This window comes from Mobula birostris, chromosome 2 (genome assembly GCF_030028105.1).
Source record: "Mobula birostris isolate sMobBir1 chromosome 2, sMobBir1.hap1, whole genome shotgun sequence".
Lineage (NCBI taxonomy): Eukaryota > Metazoa > Chordata > Chondrichthyes > Myliobatiformes > Myliobatidae > Mobula > Mobula birostris.
Window position 1 is genome coordinate 246263472 of NC_092371.1, and position 24631 is coordinate 246288102.

At 43.7% G+C, this 24631-nt stretch overlaps 1 protein-coding gene across 2 annotated transcripts in view; it reads left to right on the plus strand.

The window, feature by feature from the left end:
- Window positions 1-24631, plus strand: part of klhl32 (kelch-like family member 32) — a 283337-nt gene that overhangs the window by 98565 nt on the left and 160141 nt on the right. For both annotated transcript variants that reach the window (XM_072279440.1, XM_072279447.1), the window contains exon 6: window positions 5487-5585. In XM_072279440.1, the coding sequence (XP_072135541.1) occupies window positions 5487-5585 (99 nt within the window). The remainder of the gene's footprint in view (window positions 1-5486; window positions 5586-24631) is intronic.

Consider the following 24631-nt stretch of genomic DNA (forward strand, 5'->3'; position numbering starts at 1 on the left):
AGAAAGTTTTTTTTAGCAAATTGGTCTTAATAAATTAAAGTATTAAGTACAAGAATTGGGATGTTGTATAAGACATTGGTGAGGCCTAATTTGGAGTAATATGTGCAGTTTTCATCAACCACCTACAGGAAAGATGTAAATAAGGTTGAAAGAATAGACAGAAAATTTACCAGGATTTTGCCATGACTGAAGGACCTGAGCTGTAGGGAAAGTTTGAATAGGTTAGGAATTTATTCCTAGGAATGTAGAAGCTGGTAGGGACCTTTGATCGAGGGATACAAAATTATGAGGGGTATAGACGGGGTAAATGCAAGCAGGCTTCCTCCACTGAGGTTGGGTGGCCATGAGTTGAGGGTGAAAGGTACAAAGTTTAAGGGGAACATGAGGGGAAACTTCTTCACTCAGAAGGTCGTGAGAGTGTGGAATGAGCTGCCAATGGGAAATCCTTTTTACCTACCGAGGGAGATTTCCGGGATCAATTTGGTAGCGGGATCATTCCACCTCAGGCCAATGTCAATCAGGCTTTAGATGATCTGAGCAATGGGATCAACACGCATGAAACAGCACTCCCTAACGCCTTCACCATTGTTTAGGGAGATTTTACCAAAGCCAGTCTGAAAAAATCATGAAGTAATTACCATCAACAGATCACTTGCAATACCAGAGGAAACAACACACTGGACCACTGTAACACCACCATCAAGAATGCCTACCGTGCTATTCCACGCCCTCACCTCAGGAAGTCTGATCACCTGGCTGTACTTTTCCTCCCTGAATATAGACAGAGACTGAAGACTACAGCACCAGCAGTGAGGATCAAGAAGCTATGGACAAGGGAAGCACAGGAGCGCCTACAGGACTGCTTTGAATCGGTTGACTGGACTGTATTCAGGGATTTGTCTTCAAATCTGGATGAGTATGCTGCAGTTGTTACTGACTTCATTAAAATCCATGTGGATGAGTGTGTGCCCACAAAGACTAACTTTCCATTCCCAAACCAAAAGCCGTGGATGAACCAGGAGGTACGTCGTCTGCTGAAGGCTAGATCTTTGGCATTCAAGTTTAGTGACCCAGGTCTGTACCAGAAAACCAGGTATGATTTGCGGAAGGCCATTTCAAGGGCAAAGAGACAGTTTCAAATGAGGTTGGAAGTGACATCGGATGTATAACAACTCTGGCAGGGTCTGCAAGGCATTACTTCCTACAAAGTGAACCCAATAGCATGAATGGTAGTGATGCTTCACTACCAGATAAACTCAATGCCTTCTATGCCCGCTTTGAAAGGGAGAATGTAACTACAGCTGTGAAGATCCCTGCTGCACCTGATGACCCTGTGATCTCTGCCTCAGAGGCCGATGTTAGCCTGTGTTTAAAGAGGCGGAGCCTTTGAAAGGCGGAAGGTCCTGATGGAGTACCTGGTAAGGCTCTGAAAACCTGTGCCAATCAACTAGCGGGAGTATTCAAGGACATTTTCAACCTCTCACTGCTACGGGCAGAAGTTCCCACTTGCTTCAAAAGGTCAACACTTATACCAGTGCTCAAGAAGAATAATGTGAGCTTCCTTAATGACTATCACCCAATAGCACTCACATCTAAAATGATGAAGTGCTTTGAGAGGTTAGTCATGACTAGACTGAACTTCTGCCTCAGCAAGGACCTGGACCCATTGCAGTTTGCCTATCGCCACAATAGGTCAATGGCAGACGCAATCTCAATGGCTCGCCACATGGCTTTAGACCACCGGGACAATATAAACATTTACGTCAGGATTGCTGTTCATCAACTACAGCTCAGCATCTAATACCATTATTCCCACAATCCTGACTGAGAACCTGAGCCTCTGTACCTCCCTCTGCAATTGGATCCTTGACTTCCTAACCAGAGACCACAATCTGTGCAGATTGGTGATAACATCTCCTCCTTGCTGACGATCAACACTGGCGCTCCTCAGGGGTGTGTGCTTAGCCCACTGCTCTACTCTCTCTACACACAAGACTGTGTGGCTAAGCATAGCTCAAATACCATCTGTAAATTTACTGATGATGAATTGTCCCGAATCACAGGACAATTTACAATGATCAATTAACCTGCTAACCAGTGCGCCTTTATACTGTGGGAGGAAACCGGAGCACCCGGAGAAAACTCATGCATTCCATGGGAAGGACGTTCAGATGCCCAGTCTGAACTCTGAACCCTGACACCATGAACTGTAATTGCACTAACCGCTAGGCTACTGTGGTGCCTGTAGGCCGGTATCTTGTATATATTTTAGCATCTTGCATATAATCAAGTATGTGGACCTGTATACTTTTTGCTTTATATTTATTAAATATTAGTTAATTAGTTCGATCACTGGAGTTGAGTACGATGTTCTCCCAAGGGGTTGTCTATTCGTTGGTCCTCAGTTGGCTATAGAGGCTGATCCGGGATGTTATGATGGATTCTCTTCGTGGAGATCATCTGTGCATGACTTTGTTTAACGCGGGGAGGTTGCTGCACGGGCAACCACCACATGGTCTTTGACAGATTGGGGTCAGGGTCCAGTGACATGGCATGCAAGACCAATGGGGACCTTCCCCTGCTGAAGCCTTCCTTCGCCTTCACTGCCATTGTGACGTGTCGTCACCTTCTGCCAGCTCCACCGTTGAGCTCGTGGTTGGATCGTTCTTTGCCAGGAACCTCTCCCTTGACCTTTCCGCCATGGGTGACCCTACCAGAAGCCAAGTGCCAGATGGTTAAGCTCACAAAGCTCTCCATCATGACAAGGTGATGGTCCTTGGAGAAGAAGTAAGCCTTTTTTTTTACTCCCTCCTCCTGGGACATGCCCTCCTCTCATTATTACCATCTGGGAGGAGGTACAGGAGCCTGAAGGCATACACTCAGTGATTCAGGAACAGCTTCTTCCTCTCCATCATCAGAGTTCTGAATGACCAATGGACCCATGAACTCCACCTCACCATTCTGCTCACATTTTTGCACTAATTTAATTTTATATGTGGATATCTTTATTGTTGTAATTTATGGTATATTTTATGTATTGCCCAGTGCTGCTGTCGCAGAACGACAAATTTCATGACATATGTCAGTGACAATAAACCTGATTCTGATCCTGGTTGAAGGGTCTCAGCCCGAATCATGGACAGTTATCCACTATCCTCATGGTGGGATTTTGAACGCTCTGACAGTGGCTTCAGCTGAGGTCAGGACCCATCTGGTCTCCTAAGAGTTACTTTCCTTTCAAAACTGTGGTTTCAAGTATTCAGCCTTGGAGATGCCAGAAACAGCTGGGAGTGAAAATAAAATGATTTCACTACTTCAACAAGTTAGGAACTATGAAGAATTTCAAAGTATTATGAAGTGTTTTTGTTTATGTTGATTTATTTATTGAGATATAGCATGGAACAGGCCCTTCTGGTCTTTTGAGCTCCACTGCCCAGCAATCCCAATCTCACCTAATCACAGAACATTTTATAATAACCACTTAAGCTACCAACCGATACATCATCGGACTGTTGAAGGAAACCGGAGCACCTGGAGGAAACCGGAGCACCTGGAGGAAACCTACGCAGTCATGGGGAGAATGTACAAACTCCTTACAGACAAAGGCAGGGATTTAATCTTTGTCGCTGGTACTGTAAGCATTGTGCTAACCACTACGTTACTGTGTCTTTGAGACCATAATATAAAGGAGCAGAATTGGGCCATTTGGCCCATCGAGTCTGCTCTGCCATTTCACCACGACTGATCCATTTTTCCTCTCAGCCCCAGTCTCCAGCCTTCTCCCCATGTCCTTCATGCCCTGTCTAATCAAGAACCGCTGCCTTAAATACACCCAATGACTTGGCCTCCACTGCTGCCTGTCACCTGAGGAAAAGCAGTTAGGGTCAAGAAGGCACTCTCAGCAGTAGATACAATGTTAGTAATGTTCCCTCTAATTTTTAGTGGTCAGTGTGCACAAAAATATTATGTTGTGCAAATCTTTTTTCCTGTGACACTGAATGCACATGGCACCGTTTATGTAGGTTTACAAAATATTTGACATAAAACTGCACAGAATAACAACAAAATAACATACATACTTAAGTCAGTTATTTTTTCTCTCCCCTGTCTTTGGCATTTATCTATCTAGACTAATAGAACTTCCATCCAATTGAAAGCTTTTGATTCTCAGTAACAGATCCAAATGACATTCACCTAAATGGTTTCTCGGCTTGTTTTTGAGTTGATTCATTAGGTTAAAACCTCGTTCACAGTCCACACTAGACACAAGAAAGGTTCCCCCAATGTCCATCAACTGTGCAAGGTCACAAAACTGTTCATTTTGAAGTACGAATGCCACCATTTGAGCAAAGTTTGAAATCAGTTTGGATTTAATTTTTTCTTGCATGGAAAATTTGAAATCATTCAACTGTCTAACTATTACAATATTTTCAGCTAGAAAATCATGATATTTTAGACATAAGGCATTAACTTGTTCATCACCAAATGTGAAGTCACAATCTGCAATTGCGGAGAAATCAAAAGCTGACCATTCTTGTACCTCAACTTTGATCTCCTCTGGGTTTGATCGTTTTCGCTCTCGCTCATCTGCACTCAACCGTAACATGTGTAGCACTCCTGTAATGGGTAATGACGGGTTCTGTTGCCTGAGCTTTTGTACACCATCCAAATGCGATTTACTTGCCAAATGATGCTTCAAAAAGTCAAGTTTCCAAATATCATCCCACTTCTTTCCACTAGCAAATTCTCCAGCAACTTTCGCATCACGACAATACAAACAGATAACTCCAGTTTCCGAATCATACATAAATATTTCTCATAGATGAACATTCATGACCTCATGAGCTTTCGGTGTAGCAGTTTCTACTATTTTGTTAAGCCATTCAACATAAACAAATTTGCAGTTCTTTTGCGCTTCACACCCTCCACTTCTTTTGGATTCGACATAGTGAATCAGTATGTTTTTCCAATAAAAACTTAGTAAGCTATTTACAGGATTTGACACAGATCTTTGTAAACTTTACGATATGAACACTGTCCGCCAAAGATGGCTGCCGCCGTGATGCAGCTGTGCAAACCGGAACAGGATAGGTGAGATGATGTAAATTAGTGCTGTGCATTGAGGTATTTGAAAAACCAACTAACTAGTTAACAGAAACAGTTAGCTAAAAGGTTATTTTCAATAAGTATAATTATTAATTACTGCATTATTTTAGGTAACTAACCTTTTGTGCGCACATGAATTTCTTTGGTGCACTAGTTGAAAAACGTGTGCGCACGCGCACAGCTTAGAGGGAACTATGAATGTTAGTGCTCAAAATGGAGCTGGATAAATATCTGAAGGGAAAGAATTTGCAGGAAAAAGGGCCTGGGAAGTGAGAGTAGCGGGTTGCTTCTCCGTTAAGCTGATGTGCATTCAACAGGCCACATGGCTTCCTGTAATTCAGCCTCATTTAAACAGCAGAGCTGTACCTGTTCAATTTCAGATGGTACTGGAGCCAGGTGTAGTCCAGGACGTGCTTGCAGCAGGAAGCCACCTTCAGTTACTGGAGCTTCTGAAACTCTGTTCTCACTACCTGATCCAGGTGAGCCATTCTTTCATTCAGTACGTTTGGCTGCTGCCTTTGAACTTGTGATAAGGTTGGATTTTCTTTCGGAGTTTAGAACGAGCTTAATGACTGCGATGACATGGTAGTGCAGTGCTTCGCATTGTGCTCTTGCAGTGACAGCTGTGAGATCAGGGTTCAATTTCTGCCGCTGCCAGTAAGTAGATTGCACGTTTCCCCCATGACCATAGGATCCCCTGGGTGCTCTTCCTACATTCAACAGATATGAGTTGAAGTTACCAAGTTGTGGGCAAGCTACGTTGGCGCCAGAAATCTGGGGAACCCAGCACAGTCCTCACCGATTTGATTTGACGCAAGAGACGCATTTCACTGTCTGCTTCGATGTACCTGTGACAAGTACAGCTTGTCTTTAGTAAATTGGTCAGCTTTTACTAAGCTACAGTGAAGGTATTGTTTCGCTTACTGTCCAATACAGGTCAACTCATTACAACAGTGAACTAAGGCAAAACAATAACAAGGTGCAGAGAAAAGATTTACGGAAAAAGTACAGTGCAAGTAGACAACAAGGTGCAGGGCCTCAATGTTTCCTCTGGTAAGGTCAATGGGGTCATGTCAAAATTCTTTATCCTCCTGACAAAGTGACTTCATCTGATGTGTCCAAATCATTGCAGTCTCTTCAAAGTTCAAAAAATTTGAAGTTCAAAGCAAGTTTTATCATCAGAGCACACCATCTACAACTCTGAGATTTATTCCCCAGGGGCCATATACAGCAAATCTATAGAGTAGTAACTATAGTAGCAAGCAGCTGAAGAAGCGAGTGGAAGAAATCGGGTAGAAAAAGTCATTTTTTTTTAAACACTGCTCGGGGAGAAGGGTCTGCACTGCGCAGGCGTGTGACGTAGCGCGCCAAGGTTTAAAAGCAGACCACCATATACAGCGGCCATCATTGTAGCGGCCATCGTCAGAGTGGACTGAGTCAAAATGGGACGGCTTTGGCTCAACAGGCTTCGGCGAGAACAGGCAGAGGCCAAGGTAGGTGCTGGTAAGTTTTTTTTTGTTTAAATAGTTTAGAGTAGAGAGGATGCCAGGCAGGATGTTGGAATGCTCCTCTTGAAGGATGTGGGAAGTCAGGGAGCCCTCCGGTGTCCCTGACAACGACACCTGCAAGAAGTGCATCCAGCTGCAGCTCCTAACAAACCGTGTTAGGGAACTGGAGCAGGAGCTGGATGACCTGCGGATCATTCGGGAGAATAAGGAGATTATAGATAGTAGCTACAGGGAGGTAGTTACGCCAAAGGAGCAGAGCACAGGAAATTGGGTCACTGTCAGGCGAGGGAAGAGGAAAGGGCAGGCAGAGCAGGGTTCCCCTGTGGCTATTCCCCTCAACAACAAGTATACCGCATTGGATACTGTTGGGGGGGATGACTTACCTGGAACTAGCTGCAGTAGCCGGATCTCTTGCACTGGGTCTGGCTCTGCAGTGCAGAAGGGAGGGGGGAAAAAGAGGAGAGCGGTAGTGATAGGGAACTCGATAGTTAGAGGTGCAGATAGGAGGTTCTGTGGTCGTGACAGAGAATCCAGGATGGTTTGTTGCCTCCCGGGTGCCAGGGTCAAGGATGTCTCTGAACGATTACATGACATTCTGAAGTGGGAGGGTGATCAGCCAGATGTCGTGGTGCACATCAGTACCAATGACATAGCAAGGAAGAGTGAGAAAGTCCTGGAGAGTGAGCATAGAGAGCTTAGTAGGCAGTTGAAAAGCAGGACCTCGAGGGTGGTAATCTCAGGATTCCTACCTGTGCTACGTGCCAGTGAGGGTAGGAATAGGATGCTCTGCAGGATGAACAAGTGGCTGAGGAACTGGTGTAGGGGGCAGGGTTTCAGATTTCAGGATAATTGGGACCTCTTCTGGGGCAGGTGGGACCTGTACAAGAGAGACGGGTTACACTTGAACCACAGGGGGACCAATATCCTTTCAGGGAGGTTTGTTAGTGCTATTGGGGAGGCTTTAAACTAGATTTGCAGGGGGATGGGAACCAGAGTGCCAGAGCTGACAGTGTGGCTGGGGTGAAAATAAATGTTGTTAAAAGTTCAAGCAAATCCGCTAATAGAAAGGTTGTGAGTGGTGGTAAAAATCTTCTGAGGTGTATATATTTCAATGCTAGGAGTATTGCGGGGAAGGTGGATGAGTTGAGGGTGTGGATTGACACGTGGAATTATGATGTTATAGCAATTAGTGAAACTTGGCTACAGGAGGGGCAGGACTGGCAGCTTAATATTCCAGGGTTCTGATGTTTCAGATGTGATCGAGGCAGTGGAATGAAAGGTGGGGGAGTAGCATTGCTTGTTAGGGAAAATATTACAGCAGTGCTCAGGCAGGACAGATTAGAGGGCTTGTCTACTGAGTCCTTATGGGTGGAGCTGAGAAACAGGAAAGGTATGGCCACATTAGTGGGATTGTATTACAGACCACCCAATAGTCAAGGAGAATTGGAAGAGCAAATCTGCAGGGAAATAGCAAGCAACTGCAGGAAACATAAAGTTGTGGTGGTAGGGGATTTTAATTTTCCATATATTGACTGGGACTCTCATACTGTTAGGGGTCTAGATGGTCTAGAGTTTGTAAAATGTGTTCAGGAAAGTTTTCTAAATCAATATATAGAGGGACCAACTATAGGGGATGCAATATTGGATCTCCTGTTAGGAAACGAGTTAGGACAAGTGAAGGAAGTCTGGGTAGGGGAGCACTTTGGTTCCAGTGATCATAACACCATTAGTTTCAACTTGATCATGGACAAGGATAGATCTGGTCCTAGGGTTGAGGTTCTGAACTGGAAGAAGGCCAAATTTGAAGAAATGAGAAAGGATCTAAAAAGCGTGGATTGGGACAGGTTGTTCTCTGGCAAGGATGTGATCGGTAGGTGGGAAGCCTTCAAAGGAGAAATTTTGAGAGTGCAGAATTTGTATGTTCCTGTCAGGATTAAAGGCAAAGTGAATAGGAATAAGGAACCTTGGTTCTCAAGGGACATTGCAACTCTGATAAAGAAGAAGAGGGAGTTGTATGACATGTATAGGAAGCAGGGAGTAAATAAGGTGCTTGAGGAGTATAAGAAGTGCAAGAAAATACCTAAGAAAGAAATCAGGAGGGCTAAAAGGAGACATGAGGTTGCCTTGGCAGTCAAAGTGAAGGATAATCCAAAGAGCTTTTACAAGTATATTAAGAGCAAAAGGATTGGTCCCCTTGAAGATCAGAGTGGTCGGCTATGTGTGGAACCAAAGGAAATGGGGGAGATCTTAAATAGGTTTTTTGCGTCTGTATTTACTAAGGAAACTGGCATGAGTCTATGGAATTAGGGGAAACAAGTAGTGAGATCATGGAAACTGTACAGATCGAAAAGGAGGAGGTCCTTGCTGTCTTGAGGAAAATTAAAGTGGATAAATCCCCGGGACCTGACAGGGTGTTCCCTCGGACCTTGAAGGAGACTGGTGTTGAAATTGCAGAGGCCCTGGCAGAAATATTTAAAATGTTGCTGTCTACAGGTGAGGTGCCGGAGGATTGGAGAGTGGCTCATGTTGTTCCGTTGTTTAAAAAAGGATCGACAAGTAATCCGGGAAATTATGGGCCAGTAAGTTTAATGTCGGTAGTAGGTAAGTTATTGGAGGGAGTACTAAGAGACAGAATCTACAAGCATTTGGATAGACAGGGACTTATTAGGGAGAGTCAACATGACTTTGTGCGTGGCAGGTCATGTTTGACCAATCTATTGGAGTTTTTCGAGGAAGTTACCAGGAAAGTGGATGAAGGGAAGGCAGTGGATATTGTCTACATGGACTTCAGAAAGGCCTTTGACAAGGTCCCGCATGGGAGGTTAGTTAGGAAAATTCAGTCGCTAGGTATACATGGAGAGGTGGTAAATTGGATTAGACATTGGCTCAATGGAAGAAGCCAAAGAGTGGTAGTAGAGAATTGCTTTTCTGAGTGGAGGTCTTGACTAGTGGTGTGCCACAGGGATCAGTGCTGGGTCCATTGTTATTTGTCATCTATATCAATGATCTGGATGATAATGTGGTAAATTGGATCAGCAAATTTGCTGATGATACAAAGATTGGAGGTGTAGTAGACAGCGAGGAAGGTTTTCAGAGCCTGCAGAGGGACTTGGACCAGCTGGAAAAATGGGCTGAAAAATGGCAGATGGAGTTTAATGCAGACAAGTGTGAGGTATTGCACGTTGGAAGGACAAACCAAGGTAGAACATACAGGGTTAATGGTAAGGCACTGAGGAGTGTAGTGGAACAGAGGGATCTGGGAATACAGATACAAAGTTCCCTAAAAGTGGCGTCACAGGTAGACAGGGTCGTAAAGAGAGCTTTTGGTACATTGGCCTTTATTAATCAAAGTATTGAGTGTAAGAGCTGGAATGTTATGGTGAGGTTGTGTAACGCATTGGTGAGGCCGAATCTGGAGTATTGTGTTCAGATTTGGTCACCAAATTACAGGAAGGATATAAATAAGGTTGAAAGAGTGCAGAGAAGGTTTACAAGGATGTTGCCGGGACTTGAGAAACTCAGTTACAGAGAAAGGTTGAATAGGTTAGGACTTTATTCCCTGGAGCGTAGAAGAATGAGGGGAGATTTGATAGAGGTATATAAAATTATGATGGGTATAGATAGAGTGAATGCAAGCAGGCTTTTTCCACTGAGGCAAGGGGAGAAAAAAAACCAGAGGACATGGGCTAAGGGTGAGGGGGGAAAAGTTTAAAGGGAACATTAGGGGGGGCTTCTTCACACAGAGAGTGGTGGGAGTATGGAATGAGCTGCCAGACGAGGTGGTAAATGCGGGTTCTTTTTTAACATTTAAGAATAAATTGGACAGATACATGGATGGGAGGTGTATGGAGGGATATGGTCCGTGTGCAGGTCAGTGGGACTAGGCAGAAAATGGTTCGGCACAGCCAAGAAGGGCCAAAAGGCCTGTTTCTGTGCTGTAGTTTCTATGGTTTCTATAGTTTCTATAACAGGATCAATGAAAGATCAACCAGAGTGCAGAGACAACAAACTGTGCAAATGCAAATACAAATAAATAGCAATAAATAACAAAAACACAAAATAACAAGGTAAAGAGACCTAAAAATGAAGTCATTGGTTGTGGGAAAATTTCAGTGATGATACAAAGTGAGTGGAGTTATCCCCTTTTGTTCAAGAGCCTGATGGTTGAGGGTGGAAACTGTTCTTGAACCTGGTGGTGTGAGACCTGAGGCTCTTGTACCTTCTACCCGATGGCAGCAGCGAGCAGAAAACATGACCTGGGTGGTGAGGGTCTCTGATGATGGATGCGGCTTTCCTGCGACAGTGTTTCATGTAGATATGCTCTTCGTCTTATCTAGTTTTATAAAGATTAGCTTTATTTGTCATATGTATGCAATGAAATGCATCATTTCAAATCAGCGAGGACTGCTTTGGGCAGCCTACAAGTGTCGCCATGCTCCTGACACCAACATACCATGCCCCGAACTCTCTGAACCTAGCCCATACAGCCTTTGAATGTGGGAGGAAAATGGAGCACCCGGGTTCCACTGGTGACGTTCTATGTGTAACCTCTGGCCAGTCATAATTTTTATTCCCCATACATTGAAAACAGGTGACCTGAATGTCACTAACAACCATAGAAGTTTCATTTGATGTTTCCCATTTAGTTTAATTGAATATTATTCAGCCAATTCTGTTCATGCATGCTAAATTATTAGAAAGAAACATGATCGCTTACAATAAATTTTAAATAAATGACAGTCACACATAATTCTACTAAGCTTGGGCAATCAGGAAGGAGGTACAGGAGCCTGAAGGCACACGCTCAATGATTCAGGAACAGCTTCCTCCCCTCTGCCATCAGATTTCTGAATGGACATTGAACCCATGAACGTGACCTCATGACTTTTTTTTTCTCTTTTTGCTCTACTTATCATTTACACTTCTTACAGTAATTGACAATTTTTATTATTATATATTGCGTTGTACTGCTGCCACAAAACAATAAGTTTCACAACAACAATATGTCAGTGATATTAAACCTGATTCTGATTCTGATTCAATTATCTTTTACCCAACGGGCAGTAATATTCTGAAATCAGAAAGCAGATTAGGTTAGGACAGGAGGGAATGATTCCACAGCCCCCTGGAAAATGGCTTTGGGATTACTGCATATGCAAATGCATTCGTGGAATTGAAGTGGGGAGTTGACCTTGGTGAATCCAGCAAGGTCGGCTAAATTACACGTGCTCCTGGCACAGCTTGAGTGTTGTTCAGGGGTGTAATGAATTGGGGCCTGTCTAATCTGGACCATGTGATTCTCAAACGGCTGCTCCTTGCAATGAAAGATGTTTGAAAGGATATTGTTGCACTTGGGCAACATTAATATTGGAGTTTTGTTGAAATAATCACAGACATTTTCAGCCTTGGTAAAAGTTGTTAGGGTGAGGGGAAATGATGCAAGAATTAATAGACAAAGTCAAAATGACAAAAATGTATTGTTCTGAAAAGCTATTAATATTAATTAATTACTGTCATGTGTATTTAAGACAGTGAAAAGTTGTGGAGTGGCATGATAGCTTGCTGGACAGCATAACGCTTTACCACACCAGTGGTCAGGGTTCAATTTCCACTGCTGTCTGCAAGAAATTCCTCTTTAGCACTTCTCTGGTCAAGAAAGCACAGCAGTGTCTGCACTTCCTGAGGCTATAGAGACAAATGAGGTCCCCCGCTCCCCCATTCTAACCAGTGTAACCCTCAGGCTTGCCCGGCTCGTGTTGCTGGCATCTGGTTCCATGGACAGGAAATTCATACACACCAGGTCCAGGGGCCCTGCACTCTGCAAGTGGGACAAAGGAGCTGCCCACGTAGGCAGGGTCTTCCGCCGTATGCAGCGAATGCACGACTTGCAGTATTCTTCGACCTCTGACTTCATTCGGGGCCAGTAAAACCGGTCCCTGAGGAATCCAAAGGTCTTTTCCACCTCTAAGTGTCCATAATCATCATGAAGTAACCTCAATGCAATCTTCCGATACTTCTCGGCAGAACCAGCTGGCGACGCCGAGGTCGGTCTAGGGGTGACGTGACCCGGTATAACATCTGGTTCTTCAAATCCAACCGAGGCCATTCTTTCAGTAATGGAGACATCGAAGCGTGTTTCGTCTTCTCCGCCTGAGCCATGTCTCCCTTTTCAACCACGGACCAAATAGCGCCAATGCCCGGATCATCTCGCTGAGCAGCTGCCACTTCCCCAGGACTCAATTCCGGCAGCTGATTTGTCTTCAGAGCAGTCAGGTTACAGTAAGCTTGGGGTATGGCTTCATCAGAAGCCCCTAGTTGATCCACCGCTCGATCCTGCCCCTCCTTTTCCTCTGCCTTCACGGTGATGGCAAACTGACACATGGCCTACACCCCCGGGGCAGGAACGCTCTCCCACTCCTCGTCCCTGTCCAGTCCCTCATGCACCTGTCGGGACAAAGCATCTGCATCAATGTTCCGGCTCCCGGGCCAGTACTTCAGATAAGGCTTCGGTGGTAAGTCACCCTCGTCAGTCCCAAAACAAAGGTCAATGAGCAACCTCGCCTCGCGCCCAAACATCAGGTAATATGGCGAGTACCCAGTAGCTTCATTTTGAGCACAGTTGTAACCGTGAACCAGATGCCCAATACGTTGATTCCACCTGCTCTTCTTGCTGATCTCCAGGATCCCCAGCCTGAGAGGGTTAATTGGACCTTGCTAGATATGCTCGGAACTCATATCAGACACATACTTCCAGATACACAAGACAAAGCAACAATCTCCGATTGGCTAACATGCATAACTGTAGTCCTGTTATCTCCAGCCATAACCCAAACATTGCTGCTACAGAGAAACTGTTACAGCGCTTTTACACCAGTTTTTTACAACAGCACCATCGGGAGAGTCACCATCTGGTACAGGAATTGCAAGGCATCCGACCACAAGTGCCTACAAATGATTGTGAGCACCACTGAGTGGATCATCAGGGACTGTCCTCCACCCATCTGAGATATTTATCTGGACTACGGCAGGGCCCTTGGCATTCTCAATGATCCCTCCCAATCCATCCAACAATCTTTGACCCCTCACCATCAAGCAGAAAGTACCTTAGTATTAGCACAAGAAGGGTTAGGGTGAGAAACAGCTTCTTCCCCCAGGCCATGAGACTACTGAACTCCCTGCTGACATCCAGGTCTCATTATGTATAAAATGTTCATGGCTTATACTGTCTTCCTTTTGACTTGGGTCATTAATGCATTTAATTGTGGAAATATTACTTTATTTGTTGCGTGTGTTGTGCACTTTTATCCAGAGGAACATTGTTTCCTTTGGCGGTGTGCAGTTGAATGGAAATGAACTTGAACTTGAGTTTGTAAGTTCTCCCGTGTCTGTGTGGGTTTCCTTGGGGTGCCCCAGTTTCCACCGAATTTCCAAAGATATAAGGTTAGGGTTAGTAAGTTGTTGGTGCTGGAAGTGGGGCTGCAGGTATCGGTGACCAACACTGTCCCAGCATCTTGCCATTTCCTTTCACCTCACAGGTGCAATTCACAGTTTTTATCCAATTCTGAAAAAGAAAACACGGGAGTCAATACCATTTCAACATAATGTAATTGTTATATAACATACTAGCAATTGCGTATTGAAAGTTCCAGTACGCGTCCTTGTTTCTTTACAAATGGATAGGGTCATAAGAGACTATTTTAGCTGTATAGCAGTCTGCCCTTATAAGATGCACAGGGGATTCTGCAGATGCTGGATATTTTGAGCAACACACGAAATGCCTGAGGAAATTGGGACAGCATGGTAGTGTAGTGTTTAGCGCAGTGCAATTCCAGTGCCAGTGACTCGTAGCTCTCTGTGAGACGTTTATACATTCCTTTTGTGACCACGTGGGTTTCCTCCAGATGCTCATTGAAACCTAGCGAATGGAGATAGAGTGGATGTGGAGAGGATGTCTCCAATGGTGGGGGAGTCTACCAGAGGACACAGCCTCAGAATGGAGGGGCATCTTTTTAGAACAGAGATGTGGAGGAATTTCTTTAGCCAGAGAGTGGTGAGTCTGTGGAATTCTTTGCTACAGGCAGCTGTGGAAGCCAAGTCTTTATGCATATTTAAGGCAGAGGTTGATACGTTCTTGATTGGTCAGGGCATGAAGGGATACATGGAGAAGGTGGGAGATTGGGGCTGAGAGACCAGTTGGATCGCCATGATGAAATGATGGAGCAGACTCAATGGGCCAAATGGCCTAATTCTGCTCCTACTTCGTATGGTCTGAGCTCTAGTTTCCTCCCTCACTGCAAAAGTGAACAGCTTAGTGGGTTAATTAGTCACGTTTGTATTTGAGCAGCACATGCTTGTTGGGCCGGAAAGACCTGTGCAACGATGGTAACTCTAAACTAATTAAAGTCAGGCAGCAGCTATGGAGGGAAATAGAGTTAACGTTTCATTTCCCAAAATGTTGACTGTTTATTCCCTCCACAGATGCTGCCTGGCTTGCTGAGTTCCTCCAGCATCCTGTGGGTGGGAGGGAGGGAGGGAGCAGTAGGGTTGCTGTTGCTTGTTGCGCTCTGTTCGGTTCTGCTGAATATTTTGGGCATACGCTGGTATCTTACAGGTTAACCCCAGCACACCTTTGGTGTGTTGGTTGTTAACACACACAACACTTTTCACTCTATGTTTCAATGTACACATGACAAATAAACTTAAATCTTTAATCTATTTACGGCTCAGAGTAAGTCCCTTCTGACCCTCGAGTCACACCATCCTGTAACCCCCAACAAGCCCTATTAACCCTAACCTAACCATGGGACAATTTACAATGACCTGGTATGTCTGTGGACTGCGGGAGGAAGCCAGGGAACTTGGGGAAAAGCCATGCATTCCGTGGGGAGGACGTACAGAGACTCCTTACGGAATGGCACCAGAATTGAACTCTGAGCTCTGGAACACCTGGGACTATAATACCATTGTGCTGACCGCTAGGCTACCGTGACACCCATATCTTGAAATCTTACGTAGCGCACGCAGAATGCTGGAAGAACGCAGCGGGTCAGGCAGCATCTATGTATGGAAAGGAATGAAGAGGAGTCAATATTTCAGGCTGAGACACTAAAATCTTATATCCTCCTTTAAAGATGAAACACCAGTAGATGGCAGTATGAACCCGTGTAATGTTAGAAGTCTGGAGATAATCTTTCTTAAAACAAGTTTCCTTTAAAGGTTGGGGGGGTATGGAGAACTTGCTTTCAATTTTTGTTGTACCAGTGAAAATTTTGTATTTCATATGTTAAAATGGATAGTATTTATTTCTATATAGTTGGCATTCATGCTGTTTACTGGCAAAATCAATTATCATTGCACATTGTAAAACTAACCATTAGTTATAATTTGTATGTAAATTACAGTTAGGTTTTACAAATAAGGTGACAGACTTGCAAAGGAGAAGTGGGTCAGGTTCATCTCCCTTCTTTCATACTTCAGTCATTAGATCTGAATTAAATACATCTTATCAAACACGAAGCATGTCCAGGAATGATATTGTAATGGCAAATTACTCTGACCCATTATGAGTTTATTTTTAATTTGCAGACATTAATTTGTTATTATGAACAATTAGTTTATTACTTTAATGTGGTAAACGTGATCTGAAAGAGGAACTTGCTGTAAGATGTGCTGTGGCTGTACTTCGCTGTATTACTCAGGAGCTACTTAACATCACCAAAGAAGGCAATGCATGCAAAGTTGTCGTAGTGACCAGTGGGTTACATGGATTTTCCCATCGGCAAGCAATGCCCTGATAACTCTTTGATGGTAATGATATAACTGCCTTAATAAACTCTCACAAACAGGTTTTCACTTGAATTATTTTTCTATTGGTCAGTTTCATGGCAGCAATTCTGTTTAAGCACCTACACTCTGTTGTGTCTTTGTTAGATACACCTGTAACGTGCAAATATCTAATCAGCCAGTCATGTGGCAGCAACTCAGTGCAGAAACGCACACAGACATGGTCTAGGGGCTCAGTTGTTGTTCAGACCAAACATCAGAATGGGGAAGGAATATGATCCAAGTGACTTTGATCGTGGGATGATTGTTGGTGCCATTTGGGTTGGTTTGAATATCTCAGAAACTGCTGATCTTCTGGGATTTTCATGCATAGCAGTCTCTAGAGTTTACAGAGATTGGTGCAAAAAAAACAAAAAGCATTCAGTGAGCCCCAGTTCTGTGGATGAAAATGCCTTGTTAATGAGAGAGATCAGAGGAGAATAGCAAGACTGGTTCAAGCTGACAGGAAGGTGACAGCAACTCAAATAAACACACGTTACAACAGTGGTGTGCAGAAGAGCATCTCTGAATGCACAACATGTTGAACCTTGAAGTGGATAGGCCACAGCAGCAAAGCTCAGCTAACATGCGCACACTAATGTGGCCATTTCATCACGTACAGGAGGTAGCTCATAAAGTGGCAATTGAGTATATAAGAATCGTGGTGAGACTGTTCTTGGCATGTTAGAAACAGCTCTGATCTCCCCACCTGAGTAGGGACATACTCAGAGCAGCCACTGTTCACAAAATTGATTTCCTGAACGGTAGGTTTGTCCTGCAGAGAAAGGTCAAGTAGACTGAACCCCCAGTAAGTGAGGTAAACAGCAACAGAGAAAGTGCAGATCAGATTAACAATAAATTGCAAGATCATAACGAGGTAGATTGTGAGATCAAGAGTCCGTAAGGACCTAAGCTGACGGGAAGGCAACAGTAACCACACGTTACAACAATGGTGTGCCGAAAAGCATCTCTGAATGCACAGCACATCACACCTGGAGATGGATGGGTTACAGTAGCAGAAGACCACGAGTGTTCACTCAGTGGCCACTTTATTTGCTACAGGAGGTTGGAGTTGTATGTTACAGGATCCCAGGGAATGTAGGTCGTGACTTTCTGTAAATTGTGACTTGAAGATTTTCCCCTATTTGTTTGTGCAGCCTGGTTGAAATGAGTGGGCAAGGTGGTTGCAAAATGCTGCGTTTAACTTTAGTAGGTTTAATGGGATCTGCATTGCTAATATTGAATCATACCAGTAAAAACCCTACAATCAAGCCAGAATGTTATATTTATGTGTTTTAAAGTATTTGGAACAGGAGCCACCATTCGGCTCTAAGTCTGCTTGACCAAACACTTGCTTGCCTTTCTCTATATCTCTTTGTCTCCTAACAAAATTTCTCATCCTTTTATTTATTGAGATACAGGATGGAATAGGCCCTCATTGCCCTTCAAGCCACACCACCCAACATTCCCCGATTTAACACAAGCTTAACCACAGTTCAATTTACAATGACCAGTTAACCTACCTACTGGTATGTCTTTGGGCTGTGGGAGGAAACCCAGTGAGAACGTACAAGCTCTTTATAGACAGCAGCCGGAATTGAACCCACTGTAAAGCATTGTGTTAATCACCACCCTACCATGCCACCAACCTGACAATGTAAATAACACTGTGCTAACTCTTTTGTGTGTGGAGGGGTGGGAGGGAGTGTTCCAGAGTTCCTCAAGCATTTGTGTGTAAAAGCCTGCTTGATTACACTCGTAATCTAGAACTCTTCAGAAACATACCTCCTTACTCCCCCATCAGTGTCCAAATCGGGTTTGTTATTGCTACATAGATTGACGTTTGTTGCCTTGTAGCAGTAGTGCGGTACAAGACATAAGAGCATCACTACAATTTACTTATTGTACATAGCAGTGAGCACAGTCCAAAGATGTCCCAGTTGGTAGGTTAATTGGTCATGGTAAGTTGTCCTGTGATAAAGCTGGTGTTAAATTGGGAGATTGCTGGGCACCGTGGCTTGTAGGGTCAGAAGGACCTGTTCTGTGCTGTATCTTGAAATAAATTTAAAAAAACAGTTTCTTCCCGTGACTATCAGACTCTTGAACCCTAACTCATTTCACTTTGTCGTGTCTTTTATGCATTGCGCTGTACGACTGTCACAAAACGCATTTCAAGGATCTAGGATCAACATTATTCACCGTATACATGTAAGAAGAGATAACTCAGTCACTTCACTCGCCCCATCACTGAACTGTTCCCACAACCAATGGACTCACTTTCAAGAACCTTTCATCTCATGTTTATTCTTGATATTTATTGTTTATTTATTATTATTTCTTTCTTTTTGTACTTGCACGATTTGTTGTCTTTTGCACGTTGGTTGAACACCCCTGTGTTTGATGAGTCTGTCATCGATTCTGTTACGGTCATTGTTCTATTGTGAATTTATTGAGAATGGCCACCAACAGCTTGCAGATGACGACCTGAGCCAAACTGAATATACCTGGACTCTTTTCATTTTGTGTTCTATGTTCTGCGCTTTTGTTTTTTTTGTAGGTGGGGAGGTTGATGTCTTTCTTTGAACAGATTCCATGGTTTTGTTTGTTTTTCTTGTTTAGTGACTGCCTATGGGTGAGGGAAGACAAATCTCAGGGTTGTATACTACATACATACTTTGATAAATACACTTTGAATCTTTTTAATCTTTGAAGAAAGTTAATCTCAGCATTGCATATAGATAGAGAGAGAGACAATCAATAAACTTACTTTAAAATTTGAATTTGCTGCAGTGTGTTGGTCAGAGTGCAACGGAAAACAACAGCATTCAACAATCATACAGAAGAAAGAATTATATCAAAATAAAGTTAGAAGTACAGATACACTGTATGTCAGTGATAACAAACCTGATTCTGAATAGATTTGAAATGTATTGTATTTGTGATTTAATTAAAACTTAAATTGACATAACAAACCCCGCAATCTCATCGAAACGCACCGTGCTAATGAAGGTCAGTGACTGGAGTCAAGTGAATAGACCATGCAAGGTGTACCAGCTAATGTAACTGTGCGGAATAATGATGGGGTCCCACACTCGGAAATGGTCTGTTCGCTGGGGTAACAGGAACAGCATCTTGCACTACGGTGCACAACGCACAGATGCTGCGATCTTTATTGGTATGGTCCATCTTCAAAAGAGCAGCACGTGGAAATCAATGTATAGATCTCAGTGTTGGTAAAATCAATGTCCCAGCATGGATCTTTAAATTATTTATGGTTTCCAGCTTGCCAAATGTTTTCTCCTTGTTCTACCATGAATGAACAGTAAAAGTGGTTGATCAAAATCTTTTTGATCCAGCTTCTGCCTGTTCATGACGAATGTGCAGTGTGTCTGTTAATAAAACCATAAGATATAGGAGCACAGTTAGGCCATTCAGCCCATTGAGTCTGCTTTGCTATTCCATCATGTCTGATTTATAATCCTTCTCAACCGCAGTCTCCTGCCTTCTCCCTTTAACCCTTGATGCCCTGACTAATCAAGAACCTATCAACCTCTGCTTTCAATATACCCATTGACTTGGCATGTTCAGCTATGTGTGCCAATGAATTCCACAGATTCACCAGTCTCTGGCTAAAGGAATTCCCCCTCATCTCTGTTCTGAAAGGGTGTCCTTCAATTCTGACACTATGTCCTCTAGTCCTGGACTCCCTCACAATAGGAAACAACTTCACCACATTGAAGAGACTGGGCAGAATAACAGTTTGGCATGGACTAGATGGGCTGAAGGGCCTGTTTCCTTGCTGTAGTGTTCTATGACTCTATGACTAACTCTGAACTGATTCTATGACCTGAGGACTTGTTTTCAAGGACTTATTAACCTCATGTTCTCGGTCTATTCTTGTTTGTTAGTCTTTGTTTATGTATAGTTCCTTTTAAATATCATGGTATTTCTTTATTTTCCTGTTATTGCCTGCCAGAAAATGAATCTCAGGATAGCATATGTTAACATATCTGTATCTTGAAAATAAATTTTACTTTGAACTGTAGCAGTGGATTGTGACAGGAAGTGTCTGCTGCCGGTAAGTGATATATTGCCCCTTGCCCTATTGCTCCCCTTCTCCCTATTATTAGCCATTTCCCATCTCCACTTCCAGTCCTGAGGCAGGGGCTTGACTTAACACATCAACAATCTCATTGCCTCCATAACTGCTGCTCGACCTGCTGAGTTTCTCCAGCTTTTTGTTGTTTCACATATGTAACGTCTGGTAAGGTTTCTGATCATGAGACCAGGACAACAAATAGAAACATCTTGTTCATTGCTTGTTCCTCAACAGGAACCTTTTCCAACTTTCCAAAGGATCAGAGTATTGAGTTCAAGAGTTATGAAGTAAAACATTGCAGCTCTGTAAAACCCTGGTTCGACCACAACTGTGTTCAGTTCTGGTTGCCTCATTATAGGAATGATGTGGAAGCTTTAGAGAGGGTGCAGGGGAGATTTACCAGGATGCTGTCAGGATTAGTGAGGAAAGACTGAATAAGCTAGGGTTTTTTCTCTTTGGGGAAAGAGGATGAGAGATGATTTGAGAGAGGTGTGTAAGATGATTAGAGACATAGATCGAGTGGGCAGCCAGAGACTTTTTTCCCAGGTGGGAATGGCTGATAGGCAAGCGTATAATGTTAAAGTGATTGGAGGGAATTATAGGGAGAAATATCAGATTTAGGTGTTTTACACAGAGAGTGGTGGGTGTGTGGAACACGCCACCAGGGGTGATGGTAGAGGCAGATACATTAGGGACGTTTAAGAAACTCTTAGATAGGCACAGGGAGGAAATGAAAAATGTGGAGGGGAAGGGTTGGATTGATCTTGGAGTAGGTAATGAGTCTGGCACAACATTGTTGGCTGAAATGTCTGAACTGTGCTGTAACGTTCTGTGTTCTGTTGGCCGTGTTACTGACACGATGGAAGTGTGTTTATCCAACACAGAGATCCAGATGGATGGAGCCTATAGCATGCAATGTACGATGGTATAACGGTATTATAACCAATAATTTGAAATGAATGTAACCCTTTCTGAAAATAATTAATTGTCGATTCATCATGTCAGGATTCCTCTGATGTTTTAGTTTTTTCTGTTACAAATTCAAAACCAGAGTTAGGTGGTATTCAGGAATGGCCAGGCAGATATGCATGACGATGAAGGTACTTAGCAGGTACTAATGGGAGTCATGTGGGTGTTCTGTATTTGTGGTCCATTGCTCTGTGACACGACGTTATAAAACCAAGGTGCTACATTGTAATCCAGTCACAAACAAGAGAAGATCTGCCGATGCTGGAAATCTAAACAACACACACGAAATGCTGGAGGAACTCAGCAGGTCAGGCAGCATCTGTGGAAAACAGAACAATCAACATTTCGGGCTGAGACCCTTCAGCAGGACTGGAGAAAAAGAACTGAGGAGTAGAGTTAAAAGGTGGGGAGAGGAGGGGTGGGAGAAACACAAGGTGATAGGTGAAACCGGGAGGGGGAGGGGTGAAGTAGAGAGTTTGGTGAAAGAGATACAGAGCTGGAGAAGGAGGGAGTCTGATAAGAGAGGACAGAAGGTCATGGAAGAGAGAAAAGGGGGGGAGGAGTACCAGAGGGAGGCGATGGACAGGCAAGGAGATGAGGTGAGAGAAGGAAAAGGGGTGGGGAATGGTGAAGGAGAAGGGGGGCAACTACCAGAAGCTCAAGAAATCAATGCTCATGCCACCAGGTTCAAGGCTACTCTGACGGAATATAAGATGTTGTTCCTCCAACCTGAGCGTGGCCTCATCCCGACAGTAGAGGAGGCCATGGATTGACATGTTAGAATGGGAGTGGGAAGTGGAATTAAAATGGGTGGCTACTGGGATATCCCGCTTTCTTGGCGTACAGAGCGTAGGTGCTTGGTGAAGTGGACTTCCAATCCACATTGGGTCATTCTGATATACAGTGAAATGGAGGAGACATGGTTGAAGGCAGCGTTGATGGCAGAGTGTAACAGTTAGCACAACAATTTCCAGTGTCAGTGATTACCGATCAGGGTTCGTTTCCCATTACTGTCTGTAAGGACAAAGGGCAGTGGGGTAGTGTGGTGGTTTGCACGATTTCCAGCACCAGTGATTACAGATCAGCGTTCGATTCCCACTGCTGCCTGTAAGGGATTTCTATATTCTACACGTGTCTGTCTGGGTTCCTCCAGGCGCTTCCGTTTCCTCCCAGACTCCAAAGACGTACAGTTATGGTTAGTAAATGGTTGACGTGCTATGTTGGTGTTGGAAGTGTGGCAACACTTGCAGGCTGCCTCCAGTACATTCTTACTGATTTGATCTGACACAAACAACATGCTTCATTGTGTTTTGATGTACGTGTGACAAATAAAGTTAATCTTATCATTCTTCTTTGTAATATCTTTTAACCCAAGGTGTTGCAGAGAGTTACTGGCAATACACTTTCCTTGCATGCCTTGTGAGCTTTATACATGGTGGCCCCCTTGAAAGCCACATCTTGTCTGGGCATACTGTGCTCCTTTTCCCCTTTAAATCACTTCTTTACAACATTTTCACTTGGATATGAAAGCAGGTATCTTCTAGATAGTTTCACTGCAGAGGTGGTCTCTTGTCAGATTTCATTTGCACGATTTATTTATTGTTGCAACTTCCAGTAAATTTTTATGACTTGCATTGTACTACCATGGCAAAACAACACAAATTACATCATGTGCCAGTGATAACAATTCTCATTCTGAAACTGCAGAGCAATTAAACATCCTAGAGATGCAGTCATTACATCGGGAGAAAGGGGACAAGCGTACTGGAGATATTGAGAAGTACATTGTTATGTGTGTTGTTTCAGACATGATCACGTTCTAATTACCTGCTTATTGGTGACACAATTAAAGTCCATCACAAAGTGCATAGTTCTGATTTGATGGAGACCGACGTGAGAGCACGGAGGAACATCTGGAAAACTTTTGAAATGCCCACTTAGCTGCTGCTGCTACTGTGTGGTAACCGGAACCTGCGGAGCTGAAGGCCCCAAAATCCTCGGCTTTGCGTGTTTCAGTGGCCGGGGAGAGGTCAAAGGTGCTCAGCAGAGGATGGCGCTCGGAAGGCTGTATCGGCGAGGCTGGTTGGAAGCTCGAAGTTTTTGGACAGATGGACTCAGTGTCAGCTGTGGTCGGCTGCTTCCAAGGCATTGGCAAGTTGATGGTGCCTGGAGGTTTATGGCAGGGAGTTTCTCCCTTTTGCCACCTGCTATCAGGGAGTTGGGAGTCGATCAACTTGGCACTCTGAGACTTTTTTTTACCGTGCCCATGGTTTGTTCTTCATCAAATTACAGTATTGCTTTGCACTGCTGTAACAATATGTTATAATTATGTGGTTCTGTCAGTGTTAGTCTTTGGTTTGTCCTGTTTTCTGTGATATCAGTCCGGAGAAACATTGTATCATTTCTTAATGCATGAATGCATTTCTAAATGACAATAAAAGAGGACTGAGTGTTCTCATAATCTAAGAAAAGTATCTCAACATTGAGGCCCTCTTTGATCGGAGTTGACTATGGATGTTGATAATGATTACATTGCCTGCCTTGTCACTCATTATAAAATATTAGTTATTGTTAAGATATGAGATAATTAAGATTCCTTAAGGTTGTTATAGCCGAGGGTGGGAGGGGGTTAGGGATAAGCTCCCACTACCTATTAAGTGCTCCCAATGCCGTGTGTCTCAAATAGTCTCTGATGACTACATGCTTGGAACATCCAATCACTCTATTGAATGAGCGGAAAGCTCATTGAAATCTATGCAAAGGCCTAGATAGAGTGGATGTGGAGAGTATGCTTCCTATAGTAGGTGGGAGGGCCAGAGGGCATAGCCTCAGAATACAAGGACATTCCCTTAGAACAGAAGTAAGGAGGAATTTCTTTAGCTAGAGGATGGTGAATTTGTGGAATTCATTGCCACAGACGGCTTTGAAGGCCAAGTCATTGGATATATTAAAAGCAGAGTTTGATAGATTCTTGATTCGTCAGAGTTGCAAAAATTATAGGGAGAGGGTTTGAGTGGGATCATAAATCAACCATGATGGAATGGCAGAGCAGACGCAGAAGGGCAAATGGCCTAATTCTGCTCCTGTGTCTTATGGTCTGAGTGCCTTGTTTCTGTTATCAGAATTG